At 39.8% G+C, this 17,631-nt stretch overlaps 1 protein-coding gene across 2 annotated transcripts; it reads right to left on the bottom strand.

The window, feature by feature from the left end:
- Positions 1 to 2,110: 2,110 nt before the first annotated feature.
- On the bottom strand, positions 2,111 to 16,558 carry rev1 (REV1 DNA directed polymerase). 2 transcript variants are annotated; one of them, XM_083538159.1, is made up of 22 exons: positions 16,218 to 16,558; positions 13,984 to 14,050; positions 12,790 to 12,922; positions 9,772 to 9,940; positions 9,158 to 9,406; positions 8,350 to 9,038; positions 7,533 to 7,640; positions 7,301 to 7,417; positions 6,774 to 6,900; positions 6,543 to 6,671; positions 6,299 to 6,453; positions 6,076 to 6,195; positions 5,752 to 5,972; positions 5,434 to 5,606; positions 5,091 to 5,323; positions 4,807 to 4,982; positions 4,485 to 4,697; positions 4,276 to 4,366; positions 3,992 to 4,200; positions 3,631 to 3,781; positions 3,384 to 3,486; positions 2,111 to 3,272 (listed from the first exon to the last, which is right to left on the bottom strand). In XM_083538159.1, exons 2-22 carry the CDS (start codon positions 14,038 to 14,040, stop codon positions 3,161 to 3,163), a joined length of 3,735 nt encoding a protein of 1,244 aa, XP_083394285.1. In that variant the 5' UTR covers positions 14,041 to 14,050; positions 16,218 to 16,558; the 3' UTR covers positions 2,111 to 3,160. The 2 variants fall into 2 exon arrangements, with proteins under 2 accessions (XP_083394285.1, XP_083394286.1); XM_083538160.1 differs by having other exon boundaries at positions 12,790 to 13,234; positions 16,218 to 16,505.
- Positions 16,559 to 17,631: the final 1,073 nt, after the last annotated feature.

The following is a 17,631-nucleotide window of genomic DNA, read 5'->3' as shown; positions in this document are numbered from 1 at the left end:
CACCTGAGGCAGTGGTGCCAGAGCCAGTGCCCTATATTCAGCGGCCTACTCCCTGCAGACCCCAAGTGCCACGTAGTAAGAGTCCCTTTAAGTCAGAAACAGATGCATGTGCCTGCGGGACAAGACCACAGTCCAATCCCGATCATAATCTACAATATCCTTCCTTGATGGGGCGGCATCTTCGGACACGTCATATAAGGGCCCGCATCCAACAATTCCATATTTCACCAGTCCAGACCCTAGAGAGTTCACTCATCTTAAGTTAGCCCTTGATAACATCCTCCCTCCCGATGCAACTGAACTCTTCAAGTATCAGATTCTCCTAGGACACCTCAAGTTTACAGAGGCTCGCCTATTAGCAGACCATACACAGACACTATGACTATGCTTAATGATAGATATGGACTACCTTTTCAGTTAGCCCTAACTAAGATAGCAGAAGTCATGGATGCCCCTAATGCAGAGCCTGGAGATATAGCCAGTTTTAATCTGTTCGCCCTCCAAATTCAAGCTCTCGTGGGTCTCCTAAACTCATTAGGCTCAGTGGGGGGAGATGGCGAACTACGGTGCGCCTCACATGCAGCACGCTTACTCAACTAGTTACCTCCGTATTTGCATGCTTCATTCAAACGACACCTGCCTCATCAGAATTCCTACACTCTACCAGATCTGGCAGAGTGGTTCAAGCTTGAATCCCGATGAAAGAACTATCCCGGGATGTAGAGAGACTACACCTTGCCATATTCTCTCTGCATTCCGGAATAGTTCTTCCATTTGAGGAGTGATATAGATATGTAAACATTGTTGAGGCTGTAGCTGTTGCTGCAGAAAGCATGTTGGACCTTGTAATGTCCAGTCTAGTCTAGTTCTGATAGCTGCTGGAGCTCCAGGGGGCCCTAGGCATACAGGCTTAATGGGTGTTATAAGGTGTGGATGGTCTGCTCCTATCAAAAGGAAGGGTTGTACTTTATCAATGGGGAATGTCCTTTAGGTGTTGGTATCTCTGCATCATTGAGTACTGCATAAGTGTTCAGGGCTCGATTGTTGTGTTGTAATACAACGGTAATCACTTTCAGCAGAACACGCTTGAAACCTTCTGGCCTGTCTAGATACAGGGTTTTGTTCGTGGAACTAACTGGACAGGTACTCTCCCTTTGAGGTTGGCTATTATGAAGGATTTGAAGATGTTTCCCACTGCACAGACGACAGGGCTTCTTAAGGGTACAACCTTTAGCCAAATGTTATTGTCCACATTTCCAACAACGCTTGTTGTCTTTGATCCACTTGATTATCTGGTTTGTACTGAACAACTGGAAAGTGGTACACTGGCTTAAATAATCTTCGGTACTATGGCAGTATGGGCACAGAGGTCTGCTCTGTTCAGATCCCCGTGCTGGCTCGGACTGATGTGAGGGCGTCAGCACTCGAGTAACTGCTTCTGGGGTGCGGTCAGCTCCATGCAGGACAGAAGAGAGTTTATGTTTCACCACTGGGTCTGGTTTGGGCCACACCATCCTACTTCTCTGATCCTTTCTCTGACTCAAGTTCTCAGAGTCTTGACACCGGGATTCAAGCTTGAGCCACTCTGCCAGATCCGGTAGTGTAGGAATATTTAATATTGAGGTTTTATAGTTATTAAGCAGTTTGTCTGGTCACTTAAATGGAATAGATTTAATCCACCCAAACCCCAGTACCTCAATATGTGATGTCCCTGTAAGTAATGTCCAGGTGGACCTTATGTGTTAATCATTAAAAAAAATAAATAAAAAATTCAGGAATAGAAATCTCTGTGACTTAAACACCAATAAATATTACTGTATGCATTTAAATAATAAGCCTAATATGTGTTTTAATATTCATTATGTAAATTTATGCTGAGCGAGTTCTGGGATTACTTCTACAGTTAAAATGGAGCCTGGCTGGAGGCTTGAGAGCCCCTGCTGTAAAATCTCAGGTTCTACCTGCATTAGAATGAATCAGCTACTGAAGGCTGGTGATAAAGTGCACATCTTTGTGAGGGCAAAAATAAGACATTACTGTATTTGCTCTCCTACAATCATGGCACAAATGTTATTTAATTGTCACCAGTTAAATAAAAAACTTGCATGAATTAATAAGAGCAGATATCCAAGTTTATTAACAAATTTTAAAAAAACATACAAATGGTGTCACAGCTTCAGGTCTTCAGGCACAGGTCAGTCATTTGAGACAGATTTTGCTGACCAAATAGATTTCCAGGCCTTCCCTTATGTATACTCGTGGCAGAATAAAAGATTACAACAGGTGCACTATGAGCAGATTAACTCTCATATAATTTTTGTGACAACAAGTCTTTTAAAAACACATCCAAATCGGCTTAAATTACAGTGTTCTGGAGATGATAAATGCCTTTGTAGGTAACTCAAAACTCTATGCTGGCCTATGGGCTTATCATACAGATATATAATGAAATGGACTAAAAATCTGAAAAGGACTTTGGCAAATGATTAAGTACAATTATATTATTCTTCATTTCTCTCTCTTACACAAGACAAAATGTTGTAAACATTATATACACAAAATAAAAGTTATCTACATACATGTATCTACATAATATACTTACAAAATCTGGCACTTGAGAGTTACAAAATGCTAGCTTTTTTTGTCAAAACCTTGGGTTTGACGTATTTTAGAGGAAAAATCATGTCACCTTTTACTTTGCTATCATGTTTGCCATACATTTCTGGTGTTAATATAGCACTCATCGTGAAATGAATAGTCCCTCTGAAAGAGCATGTTGACCTGGATAGTTTTGAAGATCATATTATAACCAGGCTAATATGTGGTGGTATTCTGTACTCAAACATACATCTTAAACTTCTCCTGATACATTATTCTTGCCATAAAACCATGCCATGTGTCTTGTTGCTACAAAAATAATCTGTTGCTGTACCAGTAGAAATTGCTGTTGAAAATGTAGTTATTTAAGCCCTACTACACACTGTTTATATGTCCTTGAGAAAGGCTTGATACAAAGAAAGGGTGCATTCATACAACAGCAACAGGGAGATGCATGGAGGCAGCCCCTAGTGCTGAATCTTGCTTCTATAATCACTCTGGGTGAGAGGGCAGGTTCAAGCTGTCACAGTGTCAGAAGCAGGAACATATTTTACAAATGCTTCTATGTGATTTTCAGGGTGCTGCCATAGGTCTGCTGCACCACCACCTGCACATTATCCAGTATAAAGTCAAAGGCCATGCTCCACACAGACTCCACTGACCGTTGCATCAACCTGAACAAAGAGCCAAAATGTGACCATGTGCATATTGAGCCAAAGGTTAATTGAAATTCCCCTCATAAAATCAAGCAGGTAAAGACAAAAAGCAGAGAAAATGAGTTTTACCTCTTCATGTATTTGATGACCAGATCAAGTTTCTCCAGATCTTTGTCCTCTACTAGCTCTGTGCAATACTTCACTACCTGCAATATGTCCTCTTCCATAGGCTCTACAATGATACAATATTGACATTAGCAGTCCTCCATCTTAGCTACTCATGTCAGGCAGTTAAACAATATTGCTCTGATTAGCCTGAAATGTGATCCATGCATATTAGAGCCAGGGAGTTGTGATGCATAATCCATTGCTTTACCTGAAATGGTTGTAACCCATTCCTGCAGCAGGGCTCTGACATCAGCGAGTTCAAAAGCCCCGGCCAGGGTGGGGACAGAGCGAGGAGTGGACTTGGATAACACTTCGTGGGCTTGATGGCTCAAAGAGGGTGCAGGTGGTCCATTTTCAATCTTATCACAGACATTTGGATTAATACCATAAAAACAAGTAGAATATGTAATAAATAGTATATTTGCTTGAAATCATAAATAAGTAGGTATTGCGACTTAAGTCCAAACAAAATATACATGTTTAATGCAATTTACTGAAAAACACTACTGGGCCATTACACTGAGAAAATGTAATATGCTCAATTAAAAGGTCTAAAATTAAAGATCTACCTTGAAGCCAGAAAGGGCATCTTTGCCTTTTAATAAAAGAGGGATGGTTTTAGAGGGACTGGATTTGGCAGGACTGTTTCCTGATACAAGTCTCTTTAATGGACTAGCGCCTTTCTTGGCAGGACTGGCATTTTTCCTCTTGTAGCGCCGCTTGGTCTTGCTGACTGCAGTCTGCTTCAGGTGAAGAAGCGGGTTCCTCTGCTCCACTCCTAACACAATTAAGTGAGTAATAAGTCGGTTTTCGTGTAAACTTGTATAATGCACGCTCTTTCATAACTCATTACCTTGAGCCTGAGTATTTTGCCTGCGTCTGTAAGCAGAACGTAGCTCCTCCTGTAATTCCCTGGGTAGTGCCGCAAAAACATCTGGATCGACCTGTCAAAGCAAACGATCAAAAATAGGTACTGCATACAAAGTCAGGCACACAATATTATTCCACTATGGGCGCCTAATCTGAGCATGAAATCCTGACACACGTCAGCTAAAAAGATACCTGCGAGAAGTCAGGAAGTTCCAGTATGATGCCTGTGCTGCCTGCTTGCCCAGGCTGGTCAGAGAGGTGCAGCAGCACAGAGGGTGCTACAGTAAAGGTTTGCCGTGGTGTGGCTGGGTGAAATGAGGTATCTGGTACCAGTTTGTGGTTCCATGCTTGCTCTACCTGTTCTTTTAACTCTGAAGGTAAAGCATCCAACACAGATCGATCCACCTGAAAAAAGCAAGGCAAATTATTAAGAGTTCTTTTGAAAATAGACTCACTGTGGATGAATAGTGCCCTAGAGACATAATAAACTACAATCAGAATACAACGTTCTAACCTGAGATGGAGAGGGCACTTCTATGCTGAGGTTGAGGTCTGCTCGAGAGTGGCAGGGTGAGTGTATGGCATAAGGTCCCCCTTTACTTGTTCCAGGCATCGAATCTGAAAAAGTACAGGAGGTTGTGGCAGGAGAGGAAATCTCCTTTTGATTGGAAGACATTCTAGACAAATTATCTGAAAAAGAAAGCAAAAAAAAAAAAAAAAAAAAGAGGCCATTGATCATTTAAGGTCAGGCTTAAAAAAAAAAATCTAAATAAAGACATAGATCCACAGCACCCAGACCTGCTTTTTGAGCATCTTTGCTATAGTTGAAGGTCGGCCGTCTACTTGTGAACAGTTCTCTAATAGTACGAGAGCGAGACTGGAGAGTGTCTGAGTGCGAGCTCTCCAGCAGATGCACCTGCAGTCCCACTCCTCTCATGTCTATAACAGCCAGTTTCATGGCACGGAAGAGCTTAATGACCTCAGCTGCTATGAGCTGCCCGCAGTCTGTGGGATGAGGTAGCAACATAGACCTGCAGCAGCAGAGCAGTAATACTTACAGACAACCCTCTTAAACAAATAAACCACAAAGATATATATATTTTTTTTAATGCAGAAAATTAAAAAATTTGATTCAGGCCACCTTGCCAGGTTGTCACAGATGCCATGGCCCCCATACTTGGCAGGCTCCACAGGAGCACCTGCTTTGCGCATCATAACTTTCAGAGTAACTCGGCGGCCTCTAAGACCTGCCCCTTGCAATCTTTTTTGCAACTCCATAGACAGGTTTGTCAGAAATGTTTCTGCCTCCTCTACCTGAAAGGAATACATATAGAGTAGAGAATTACCACAAGTTTCAATAATGAGGAAAGCTAGAGAGTAAATTGAATATCTAGGATACATGACAAGTAAAAAAGTAAAAAGAATTTTACAGGTGGATAGACTTCGTGTCTGATCTCACTTTTGTAAAGCGGATGTTGTAGTTCATCTCAGCAGACACTGACTTCCTTTCCTTCTCACTTCGTACAGGCCGGTCATCCAGTCCTCTGCAGAAGCGGAAGAGTGTTTGTCCTGTCCTTGGGCCAAACTCCTTTTGCAGGCGCACTATGGACAACTGCTGCAGGTCCCCACAAGTACTTACTCCAAGAGAGTTTAGCTTACTGCTCATAGAGCGCCCCACTCCTACGCACACGCACACAGAAAGGAGACAAGGTTCCAATGATTGTCTATAATAAATTAAGATTAATTCAAGCAATGGAAATTCATATGTCCACATTGCATTTACCAGGCAGGCTAGTGACCGGCTGGTCTCTGATAAAGTCATCCACTTCCTCCGGTCTGAGAAAATATTGGCCATTTGGTTTTGCTTTCCGGGTAGCCATTCTAGCCAAAAGGATGTTTGAGCCTGATATGAGACACGAGGCATCATTTTAATTATGATTATTAATAAGGCATTAAAAATAAAGCAAACATGTTCAATCCTCATTTATTAAAAACAGCTTGCTCACTCATGCCAATGGAGGCACAACAGCCAGTCTTCTCCCACACATCAGCACGGATGGCAGTGCCCAGTTCATCAGGAGTGATCCCCAGCTCTGCCAGGAGGGATGTGGCATCCAGTAAGGCCTCGTCACAACTTAGAGCCTCAATCTTATATGTATAACTACACAAACAGAGTCAGCATTTACTACAAGAAATGTACAACTGAATGTTATGTCAGAGATTAGCATGAGCTAGGTTAGTGTTGTTTACCTGGCCAGAGTTTCATACATTGCCATTGCCACCTCTTTGTACTCATAGAAATCATAGGGAACTGACTGCAGTTCAGGACACAGCTGTTTAGCCTGACCAAAAAACATGCCATTCCTCACACCAGCTTGCCTGTAAAAAAAAAAAAAAAAGATGTCCACCCTAATGTAATAAATTAACAAATAAATAGCAACAGCTACTTACAGCTGTATTCTTTATGGAACCATTCTTTACCTGGCCTCATAACTGCAGGATGCAATCTCTGCCATAGAGAGAGCAGCCTGGTCATACTCCACTCCGTTACTGCCGATCTCCTCAGTCTCTGGCGAAGGGGTCAGCTCAATGTCATCACTGTTTTTTCCTAACAAATCAGACAGCAAAAGAATCATAAACACATCTTACACAATAAACATATTTAAATAAATAAATCAATTAATCAATCATTCAGCCTAATTTACCAAGCCCTGATTTCAGCATTTAATCCAATTTTCTTTATGACAAGCATTTACCAGTCTCTCCCCCTTAATTTCTGACTCCATTCTAAGGATTTTATCAACTAAAGATCTGTTTTTGCATATTTTTGTTTGAATAAAAACAGCTATTTTCCAAAAAGAAAACAAAGGGTTCCTTTCAAACAAATGAAATCAATTAACCAAACTTTTGCTGATATTAAGATGTTATTGAGCTGCAATCTATTGTCTATATATATATTTGTATCCCTTTGCTAGTCACTGTTGAACTTGCACAAACAGGTTTGTCACCTGTTCTGTGCTGGTTCCGCTTCATCTTATAATATTGAAACTCCAGTTGGGGGTTGGTACCAGGACGCTGAGCAACAAATCCCCGGCCACGATTACTGGTCACAGCCACTGGTTTCCCTAGAGTAAGAAGAGTATAAATTAAATGTAGGTAATTATAATTCCACTACATAATTAATACAAGTGCAGTTAATATACTCTGCTGCATTTGCTGATATGTGTGTGTGATAGTTACCTCTAAGTTCAGGTCGATGTCTAATCCCCACAGATGCAAAGAAGCAGTCCATGTCCACATGCAGAATACAGGACTGACATACCTGAGTAGCAGGAAAAAATGATGTACCTAGAAAAAAAGCGCAAAATGATTTACTCAGACAGGCCAAATATCCACTGCCTGACAGTGACTTTTCCTAATAATTTAATCACAACAGCATACAAGAGTCTACAAGAGAGCAGCAACGAATCAGTCACACATCAAGGCATTGAGATATAGAGGTGTAAACTTTAGACTTACAAACAACCCAATTTAGATTTTTAATGCAACTGTGTGATATTTAACAGGAACACTATAATGTGATGCAATTTTGTAGCATCTGCTTAATATTAAAGCAATTCTGTTTATAATCCGGGCTAGGTCAGCAATGCAATGTTCTTTTGATAGCCATTGAGTATAATAAAGTTACAAACATGTTCGATATGCAAGCAGAGTTGACAAAGCAAAATATTTTTATATGAAGTGAGTATGAAACATGGAGGTTGTGCAGTATTCACTTTGGGTCCAGAGAGATGGGGTTGTGAAATCCAACCACATTATGAGCTTTACCCAGACACAAATACAATAAAATAAACATTTAAAAAAGAACAGTCACACTAAACGAATTGTAATCAGTATTCTGGAACATTCCAATCACAGACTGCGAATCAAACTGTGACATAAACAATAAGAAGTCTAGTCTGAGTAGACGCTGTTAAAATGAAAATGATAAAAGAAACAATGCAGGCACAGTAAGCTGGTCACTTATGAACAAAGTAAATACATAAAGGACAATTACCTGCACAGTGGTCATTTCTAAGCTTCTTCAGCTTATCTTTTCCCGAGAACACAGCACCCCCAGCAGCCCGGCGCCTGCTCTGAAGGGTATTCACATACTCTGAGAACTCATTCCGCCATGTAGATATATGATGGAACCGTGAGTGAGAGAAGAACTCTGAAATAATTCCGGTCTCTTGGCCCTCTACTGACTGTTTGCCGGTTAGGGTGACATTGTTAGCAGTATGGTGACTCCCATTAAGTTTGACTTGGCCGAGCAACCTTTCTGAATCTACTTTCTTTTCCTGAATAGCTGTGATTGTGGCAGAGGGTGGCTCTAAAAGATGGAAAGAATCAGAGATTCGCTCATGATGAGTTGCCCTTGATGGACTGGGTGGTGGTGAGGTACTGGCTATGGATGATGTAAAATCTGAAGCAAGAACACTAGAAGAACCACAACCGGATGTCTGTATTTCTTCAGACTTTGGTTGAGGGCAGCGGAACTCCAGTCCTTGATGTGTAAATTTTGAACAAGAAACACTGTCTTGACGTTTTAAGGCACCATTCAGATGATGAACATAGCCATTTTTTTGCAGATGGTCCTTTGATCCTTTTAGAACAGGAAAAGAGGTACTGTTGCAAGTGTACCCATCATAAACCCCGTTAAGTTTGGGACCTTCCTCCTTCGAGTAATCTGTGTGTGAGCCATTCCTGTAGCAAAAAAGAAGAGGTCAGAAAGAGATCAAATATTCCACAGCCAAGAATACCGTACATAAATAAAGCCTCTCAAAGCATGCACATATATAATAGATATAAAAGTTTCTACTTACAGTCTGTTTACCTGCCGACTGGATTTCTCTGTAGATTTGGATGGTACGGACGGAGTAACTGCGATAACTGGGTTTAAGATTTTATGGAGGCTGCTTGGTTGTGGCAGGTTCAGATTAAACTGGGATGACACTTGACCAGACCCAGCTTGCTCCTGCACTTGCCGAGGCCGCACACTGGTAAAATTTAGGCCCTTCTGCTTTGCATATAGCTGATATTGCACATATGAGAGCTGCCGCCCCGCCTTTATGCTAAAGATGAAACAGTATGACAAAAACAAGGCTTTAGTGTGCGTGCATGCACGCATGCATGCACGCACACACACACCCAATAGAGGGCTCAAACACTATGCAAAGAATGATAAGTGTACAACAAGAACAGTAATAAAATGCTTATTTTATGACTTATTTAAGTAATAGACAAATAGACAAATAAAATGCCTATGTGTGGGTAGACATAACTAAGTAAGCAAAGTACTGGTTTTATACCCCCAGGACATGCTCCTAAATGTGCCTAATGTACTTGGCTAGTTATCTAAAAAGCCACACACAGAGAAGCTGAAAGTCACACACAATTTAACGAGTTATTTGAGTAAAGAAGGTGCATATAACCACACCTGTCAGTGATCCACTCTGGCCGTACTACTTTCTCCCCTCGCAGTTCCTTTATTTTACAATTAGGCAGGTTGGTGGCGATGATGTGCGTAGTTTTGGCATGCGAGTAATACACATGAAACTGTCCACCATGTAGCATCATCAGTCTACGCAATTCATCTGCACTAGGGTCTGCACAAGAGAAAAATCCACTTGTTTCATAAGTGAGTCTGCAAAGTCTTGTAGGTGCAAAATTCACAGGCAAGTGTCAAAATAATTACTACATTAAGCAATAAAACCAGTAATTAAAATACTAAATAATTCTCTGCTACAATGTCATGCAGTTTTTTTATTTTTTATTAAATTGGCATTAAGTTTGAAAATCAGTTTTTGCTATTTTTCTACAGGCACATAAAAGAACATTTGTTGCATTTAGGGCTGAAACGATTCCTTGAATAACTTGAGTAATTCAAATACAAAAAAAGGCAAATTATTATTAACCATTATTACTGCTGCACTATAAACTCTGAAGCGCTCTGTACAGAAAACACAGGTGAGGATGCAGAATGAAAAAAAATGGTGGAACGGGGACAAAACAGCAAGAAGAAGATTTAGGCAAAAAAAAAAAAAAAAAAAAAAACCCAGAGAGTTTCTGAAGTTTGAGATCATTTCAAACTAAAACAAAGAAAACACTAAAGTGTGTTTACCTTTTTAAAGTAATTTGAAACATTTTTATATTTATGATTTTTTTTATTTATACATTTCAATTTACAATTTGATGTTATATGGCAATTAAATGTACTAACTGGGTTCCGTTTTCACAGATATTCAGATATTCAACAAAAACGTAAATTTTTCTAAAAAGGAAACAAATTATTTATTTTTAAGAGACCTGGCTTATTTTCTCATATATTTAGTATTTCTCTTTAATAAAGATAAACTTAATTAATTACTTAATTAATCAATGGAATAATCGATAGAATTCTTGATTTTTAAATAATCGATAGCTGCAGCCCTAGTTACATTTATATAGTAATTTATAAATGACTTTTGCACAGTATGTATATATACACACAGGCATATAGCAGAACAAAATTCTCCACAGTCTTCTTAAAATAAACATTTTACCTCAGAAAAAAGTCACACCAACAACATTAAGTGAAAACCAAATTAAAACATTTTAAGGAGAAAAATAAATAAAAAAAAAAAAAGCAATCTGGTTGCACTCTCATTAATACTGAGATATGCAAGTGTTCTCAGAATTAACCAATCACGTTCAAACTCATGTAGAAAAGTAATTGTCATACAGATGTCAACAATTAAATGATTCTGATGAACCCCAAATAAAGATCGGCTGTTTCTGTTGGATAGTCTTGGTATGTTTTTGGTTTCCATTAACAAAAATATGACATTCCACCAAAATCAACAAAAGGACCAGGATAAAACGTATCAGGGAGGCTGCCAAAAGACCTAAAGCAACTTGAACACAGATGCAGAAATGTATGCCAATTTGTAAATTTTCCACTGGGAGGGAGGGGGAAATGGATGGGTGGAAGAAAGTATGTATGTATGTTTGTACAGTGGTGTGAAAAAGTGTTTGCTACAAGACTTTTGGGAAAATACTCTGTGGACTGACGAGACAAAAGTTGAACTTTTTGAAAAGGTGTGTGTCCCATTCCGTCTGACATAAAAGTAACACTGCATTTCAGAAAAAGAACATCATACCAACAGTAAAATATGGTGGTGGTGGTGAGATGCTTTGGGGCTGTTTTGCTGCTTCAGGACCTGGAAGACTTGCTGTATTAAATGGAACAATGAATTCTGCTGTTTATCAAAAAATCCTGAAGGAGAATGTCCAGCCATCTGTTTGTGACCTCAAGCTGAAGCAAACTTGGGTTCTGCAGAAGGACAATGATCCAAAACACACCAGCAAGTTTACTTTTGAATGGCTGAAGAAAAACAAAATGACTTTGGAGTGGCCTAGTCAAAGTCCTGACCTGAATCCTATTGAGATGCTGTAGCATGACCTTAAAAAGGCGGTTCATGCTCGAAAACCCTCCAATGAGTCTGAAATATAACAATTCTGCATAGATGAGTGGACCAAAATTCCTCCACAGCGCTGTAACAGACTCCTTGCAAGTTATCACAAACACTTGATTGTAGTTGTTGCTGCTAAGGGTGGCCTAACCAGGGATTAGGTTTCGGGGGCAAACACTTTTTCACACAGGGCCATGTAATTTTGGATTTTGTTTTCCCTCAATAATAAAAACCTTCATTTAAAAACTGCATGTTGTGTTCACTTGTGTTCTCTTTTACTAATATTTAAATTAGTTTGATGATCTGAAACTTCAAACATCAAGAAGTGTGACAAACATGCAAACAAATAAGAAATCATTACCACTGTTTGTGTGTGTATAGTAGTAAAAACAGGTCCACATACAAATTATTGTCAAGGATGAGCAGAAAGGTTAATCAGTAATCAGCTTAATCTCACACAGAATCACAAAAAATAAATAAATAAATAAAATAAAAATAAAAATACTTATTGAAACATTTTATAATGTGTTTATTGCTATTTGAAAGGCTTCCCAGAAGAAACCTTTTATTTAATCTAACCACGAAAGTAAGTGACAGGAGTTTGCTACACAATACTTGAACTTTGACAGGAATTAGGTTTTTGTGCTGAGTTACAAAGGATTGTCCACAAGACAGAACTTAAGAACTGAAGACTCTGGAGGATCTGGACAGATTGTGTATTGAGGCCTGTTCTCAGATTCCTTCCTCTGTATTGTTCAAAACTCAGCAAACATTGCAGAAAAAAAAACCTGTGCTGTATGTTGGCAAGGGAGTTTGCACAATGTACTCACTTGTGGAGTGACTTTAAATGTTTGTTTTATTTGGTTGTGTTTATTTGTTCGTTTATTTAAATGCAGTTATATATATATTTCTTTTAAAAAAAAATTTCCATTTCGTGACATGAAAATGCTTTACCCATCATTAATAAAGATGTCTTTTGGAAATTAAGCAGTGTTTTATCTGACCTGTGTATCCATTTACATAGATCGCCACTCCGCCGAAGATGCTTGACGAAATCCCCTGTTTTTCCTTCTCCCTGGGAGCATCCCTCATAAACTGCTCCTCCAGCTTAGTGACCTTAGCCGCCATGTAGCCCCCCTGAATCCATATACAAAGACACACATACACACGCTGATTCACTGAACAGTATCAACTGATACAAAAGCACTTGACAGTAGACATTAACCAAAACCCCTTCATGTTTGAAGAGAGACGTGCAAATCACAGCTCCAGAAACAATCTGGCTGAATCAGACAGAAATGCACACAATGAACAAACTGGGCAGTGTCTGGCTGACGAGCGTCTGATTACGCCTTACACATTCAACGCGCTTGAAATCATGAGCCCGCTGGCACGGCGGCTCCATGTTGCTATGGTAACGGCAAGAACTCAGGGATTCAGGAGTTGAGTCTGAAGCAATAATAAACAGACAAAAGAGGGAAAAGCCCAACATTCATAGGCAACCTCTGCCTGTACCACCACATTCATGTGGACATTTTGAAATATTCCATTATTTGCGGAAAAAGAGCACCTAAGGACAACAGCAGTCTCAAAATGAACTTAAAAACCATGCTTGATAAATACATTTTATGTATAAACATGGTTTTATATGAACACAATTTGTAATACGAGTTATATTTTAAATAAAAATTATTTTGCACCAACATGGAGATTTTTACCCTGCATTACATTCCAAACAGGTAATGATTCTGGACGTATTTAAGACAGACAACAGAGACAAAACCTAAAATAAGATTTTTTTAAATAAAGAATGCAAAGAATGAGTGAAATCGTGTTATGTTTCCAGACACAAGTACCCAATTCGCCTTCATGTTGGTTTTAATCCACAAAATCTAATTGTATTACATGTCCAGGATTTTAAAGTTTTAAAACCAGACCCAAAGTGAATTGAATTTCATCTAAATAAGTGACATTGTAAAAAGTCAGTGTGCGTTTTTGCTGTGCAGACTGCAGAATGGTTTTCTACTTTAATCGATGTGCCAAAAATGGATTTGAGCAGGCTATGTGGAAGTCGCTATTATGAGAATCATTTAGCGAGAATCATTTAACACAATCTAGTTTAAAACATGCCAATTAAATGTGTAATACATTTACATAAAGCAACCTGTCTTTTCAGAAAATCTACAATGCAATCTTACCCCTCCTCCCCAACCATCATTTTCACTGGCTTTTTTCCTCCATCCATCTCGACTCATACTGAGGAACCTGACAGGTAAAGAAAGTAGAGTGGGTTAAGTGATCTTGAAGCAACTCCAAGAAACCAAAGAATATGACTTGTGTGTGTACCTGTCAAGCCACACACACACACACACACACACACACACACACACACACACACACACACACACACACACTTTTTCGAAACAGTATATTATCTTTATTATACCATATGGTCTTGGACAAGTCACTGCTGAAACAGAATGAAGTAGTAATAGACATAGGCTCAGTTGAAGGTAGTTTTTCTTACTTATATTTAATGCAGGAATACAATTATTAAAAAGGATTTTAAAAATATGTTTTACTGTGCACGCACAACATTGAAATGGTGACTCTTTCGTGCTTCCTAATGCTAAAATAAAGATCCGTTCTGAAGTCCAAAATAATTATAATCATTTGGTATATCTCAATGAAATTCCAATGAAATGCTTTTACACTCCCAACAAGAAGAATAAGCAGCATCTCATTCTTTCAGTTTATTCTCTTATAAATGCCTCTACATTAAGATTGTTCCATCTGCTAGTTTGGTGAGGGGGTGTTTAGCACACCGATCCCTGAAGCTCATTACCAAAGACACACAATGAGGTTATGCCAAAGGGGAAATTCCTCCATCTCTTTCATTTCATTAGTCCATATACTTTTAAGAAAATATCATCATTTGCACTCATAGAAAGAAACACGTGAACACAAACAAAACTTAATTAACAACAGAAAACCTCTCTGACTGGCCTGCACACACAGAATAGACAACTCTGTATAATCATTTATGAAAATACATCCCCTCTGTTCAATAAAATAGTACATCCCACCCTGACAAAGAGTCTGCCTCTCCATCAATCTGTTCTTTCCCACCAACACACTTATTGTGCTTTTGCAGGAGATAAAACCCTGAAAGCAGGTGGAAGCAATTTATAAAGTGCCAGTCAAAGATGGTCATCTGTCAAGCATTTGTGACTGACCCATTTGCATTGCTAATACACGGAATAAGGTATTCATAAGCTCTGACCCACTCAACCTTAAAAGAGCAGTTTGTAAATTTGCAAGCTCTAAGCTGCCTACTAGGTGAATGTGAATCACAGTGAAAGCTTTGACACTTTCACTTCTTCCTCTGGACAAACTGCAGTCTCTCTGGTGTTACAATGTTTGAACCTTTTAAGTAAAAAATAAATAAATAAATCAAAATTTTAAAGCTGGAACAGAGAGAACTACTTAGCCTGTGAAGCGTAAACAATAAAAGACTTCCAGCGCAAGACAACATTCTGAATTAAAGTTGTTAACACTTTAAACGTACATAATTAATTCTTACAAATTACAGACTGCACCCTGGAGCATCCAGGCTGTACAAGCACAAACGAATAAAGATCTACAATCATCATACAGACCTCGAAGGGCTCCATGTCTAATGTAATTCATTCATGGGGTTTAAACAGGCCTCTGTGGCTCTGAAGGTTAAAGGTGAAAGTTGAAAGAACTGACATGATATCAGTGTGTAGGTCCATGTGGTTTGGCTCAATGCAAAATAATCCTCTACACACCAATGCTACATGTGGGAAATATGATCAGGCCAGAAATCAGTGTGTTGATCTGCACTCCTCTGCAGCACCCAAGCAGCTCAACACTGCCACTTCTTACTGGGTCACTGAGGTCATCCAAGTTCACTCTCATAAACAATTTGACACCTGGCACCATGATTTAGGGGCACGTTTTTTACCACCAAGCCCAGAAGCACACGAATAAATAATACAGCACAATGGGTGAAAGCCTGGTGTGAGGTGGAGTGGTAAGTCTGGGCATGTTATCGTGTTCGCTTCCTGCAACATGCAGACATGTATTTATGAACGTGACATGAACGATAATAATGCAAACTAGCAAGAAGTGAAATGATCAAATAAAATAAAACAGCACAGAAAACGATTAGGTTAGCTCGGTCATAATACTGTGGCATTACAAACTAAGCTCCAATCAAGCACTGCAGTAAACACGACTTACAGACATACAAAGAGAACAAAAAGCCCAGTTAAATCAACCTGGGAAAAAGATTTCCTTATTAAAAACACAATGACACACACACACTATTTTTGTGTGTGATCCACTGTGCGATAGCTGGGCTTTTTTTCCCTCTTGGAAACCTTTGAAAGCGAAAATGACTGCTCACCTAATTCTCCCCCTATTTTCTCTTACTAATGTTATGATCTGTCCAAACCAACGCGCCGTTTCTTCCAGAGATCAGCAGCGTCGTCCACTTTAATCCTCCCTACGTGTGTTTCAAATGATCACTAAAGGAACAGTGGTGCAAACAGCGTCTCTCGGTATCACCGACATGCTCTCGTGGCTCCACAATGATCCCTCTCCCTGTACCATCCCCTCTCTCCATTGCCATTCGCCCGTCCACCGTTCACTGGAAGCTCTTCTCCGAGTCTGTCACCACCCGAGTTGCGTCTCCTGCCCGCCACTTACCGCGCATGCGCACCACTTTCACGCATGCGTCTCGGCCTATTTGGGCTGGCGCTCTCCGCGCATGCGTATTGGAAAGATTTATAAAAAAAAAAAAAAAAGAAAAAAAAAAAAAGGGAAAGACAAAAGAACTTGAACGCCTTTTAGCGGTTCAGTAAGAGCGCGCGAGTTTTAAAATGTCCCACATCTTAATTACACAGAAACGCTGCAAATTTCTGGAGTTAGTTAAATGAAGTGGTGGGGAGTGTACCGAGAACTAAACAGAGGTGATGAGGAGGTGATGGGATGAAGGATGAGCATTACTCTTTTAAGAAGAAGGGTGAGCATAGGGTGATGTACAGTATAAGAGCGGAGGAAGGTGCACACAGGTGGACTATATACTATGCAGGAGATGCAACCTGAAGGAGATTAAAGACCGTAAGGTGTTGGCAGGGGACAGTGTAGCTAGACAACATCGGGTGGTGGTCTGTAGGATGATTTTGGAGGTGAAGAAGATAAGGAGGACAGTGAGAACTGAAAAAAAGAAAACAGTGGTGGAAACTAAAGGAGGAAGACTGTAGTGTGATATTCAGGGAAGAGGTCAGACAGGCTTGGTGGTGGTGAGGCGGTGCTGGATGATTGGGCATTTACTGCAGAAGTGATGAGGGAGACAGCACTTTGTGTAACATCTGGAAAGAGAAAGGAAGATAAAGAGACATAGTGGTGGAATGAGGAAGTGCAAGAGAGCATAAGGAGAAAGAGGTTGGCAAAACAGAATGGAGAAGGCATTAGTAAAAGAAGATGTGGCAGCAGGTGAAGAGGAATGTGGCCAAAGCAAAGGATAAGGCATATGAGGAGCTGTATAAGAAGTTGGAAACTAAGGAAGGAGAAAAGGATTTATACCGAGGCATGTGGCATGTGTGTATATGGCTGGGCAGAGGGTCCAAGCAGGTCAGGATGTGCTTCAAGTGAGAGAAATAGAATGTAGATAAAAATGGGTTGACTAGTGAGGAGAGTGTGTTGAGAAGGTTGAGGAAGTATTTTGAGCAGCTGATGAATGAGAAAAATAAGAGAGAGAGAAGGGTGGATGATGTGGAGATGAAGAAGGAAGAAGGAAGTGGATAGGATTAGTAAAG

Source organism: Silurus aristotelis (assembly GCF_946808225.1).
Source record: "Silurus aristotelis genome assembly, chromosome: 3".
Lineage (NCBI taxonomy): Eukaryota > Metazoa > Chordata > Actinopteri > Siluriformes > Siluridae > Silurus > Silurus aristotelis.
The sequence above is the reverse complement of the archived record's forward strand: the minus strand, read 5'-3'. Positions and strand labels throughout refer to the sequence as shown.

What these genes read in the sequence shown, in the direction of transcription:
- rev1 (XM_083538159.1), bottom strand. Translation starts at nt 14,040, where the DNA reads ATGAGTCGAGATGGATGGAGGAAAAAAGCCAGTGAAAATGATGGTTGG. An exon ending in TAGAAATGACCACTGTGCAG is followed by an intron (nt 7,641 to 8,349) that starts GTAATTGTCCTT and finishes CTTTTTTTCTAG; the next exon opens with GTACATCATTTTTTCCTGCT. An exon ending in GCGGAACCAGCACAGAACAG is followed by an intron (nt 6,901 to 7,300) that starts GTGACAAACCTG and finishes CTGATTTGTTAG; the next exon opens with GAAAAAACAGTGATGACATT.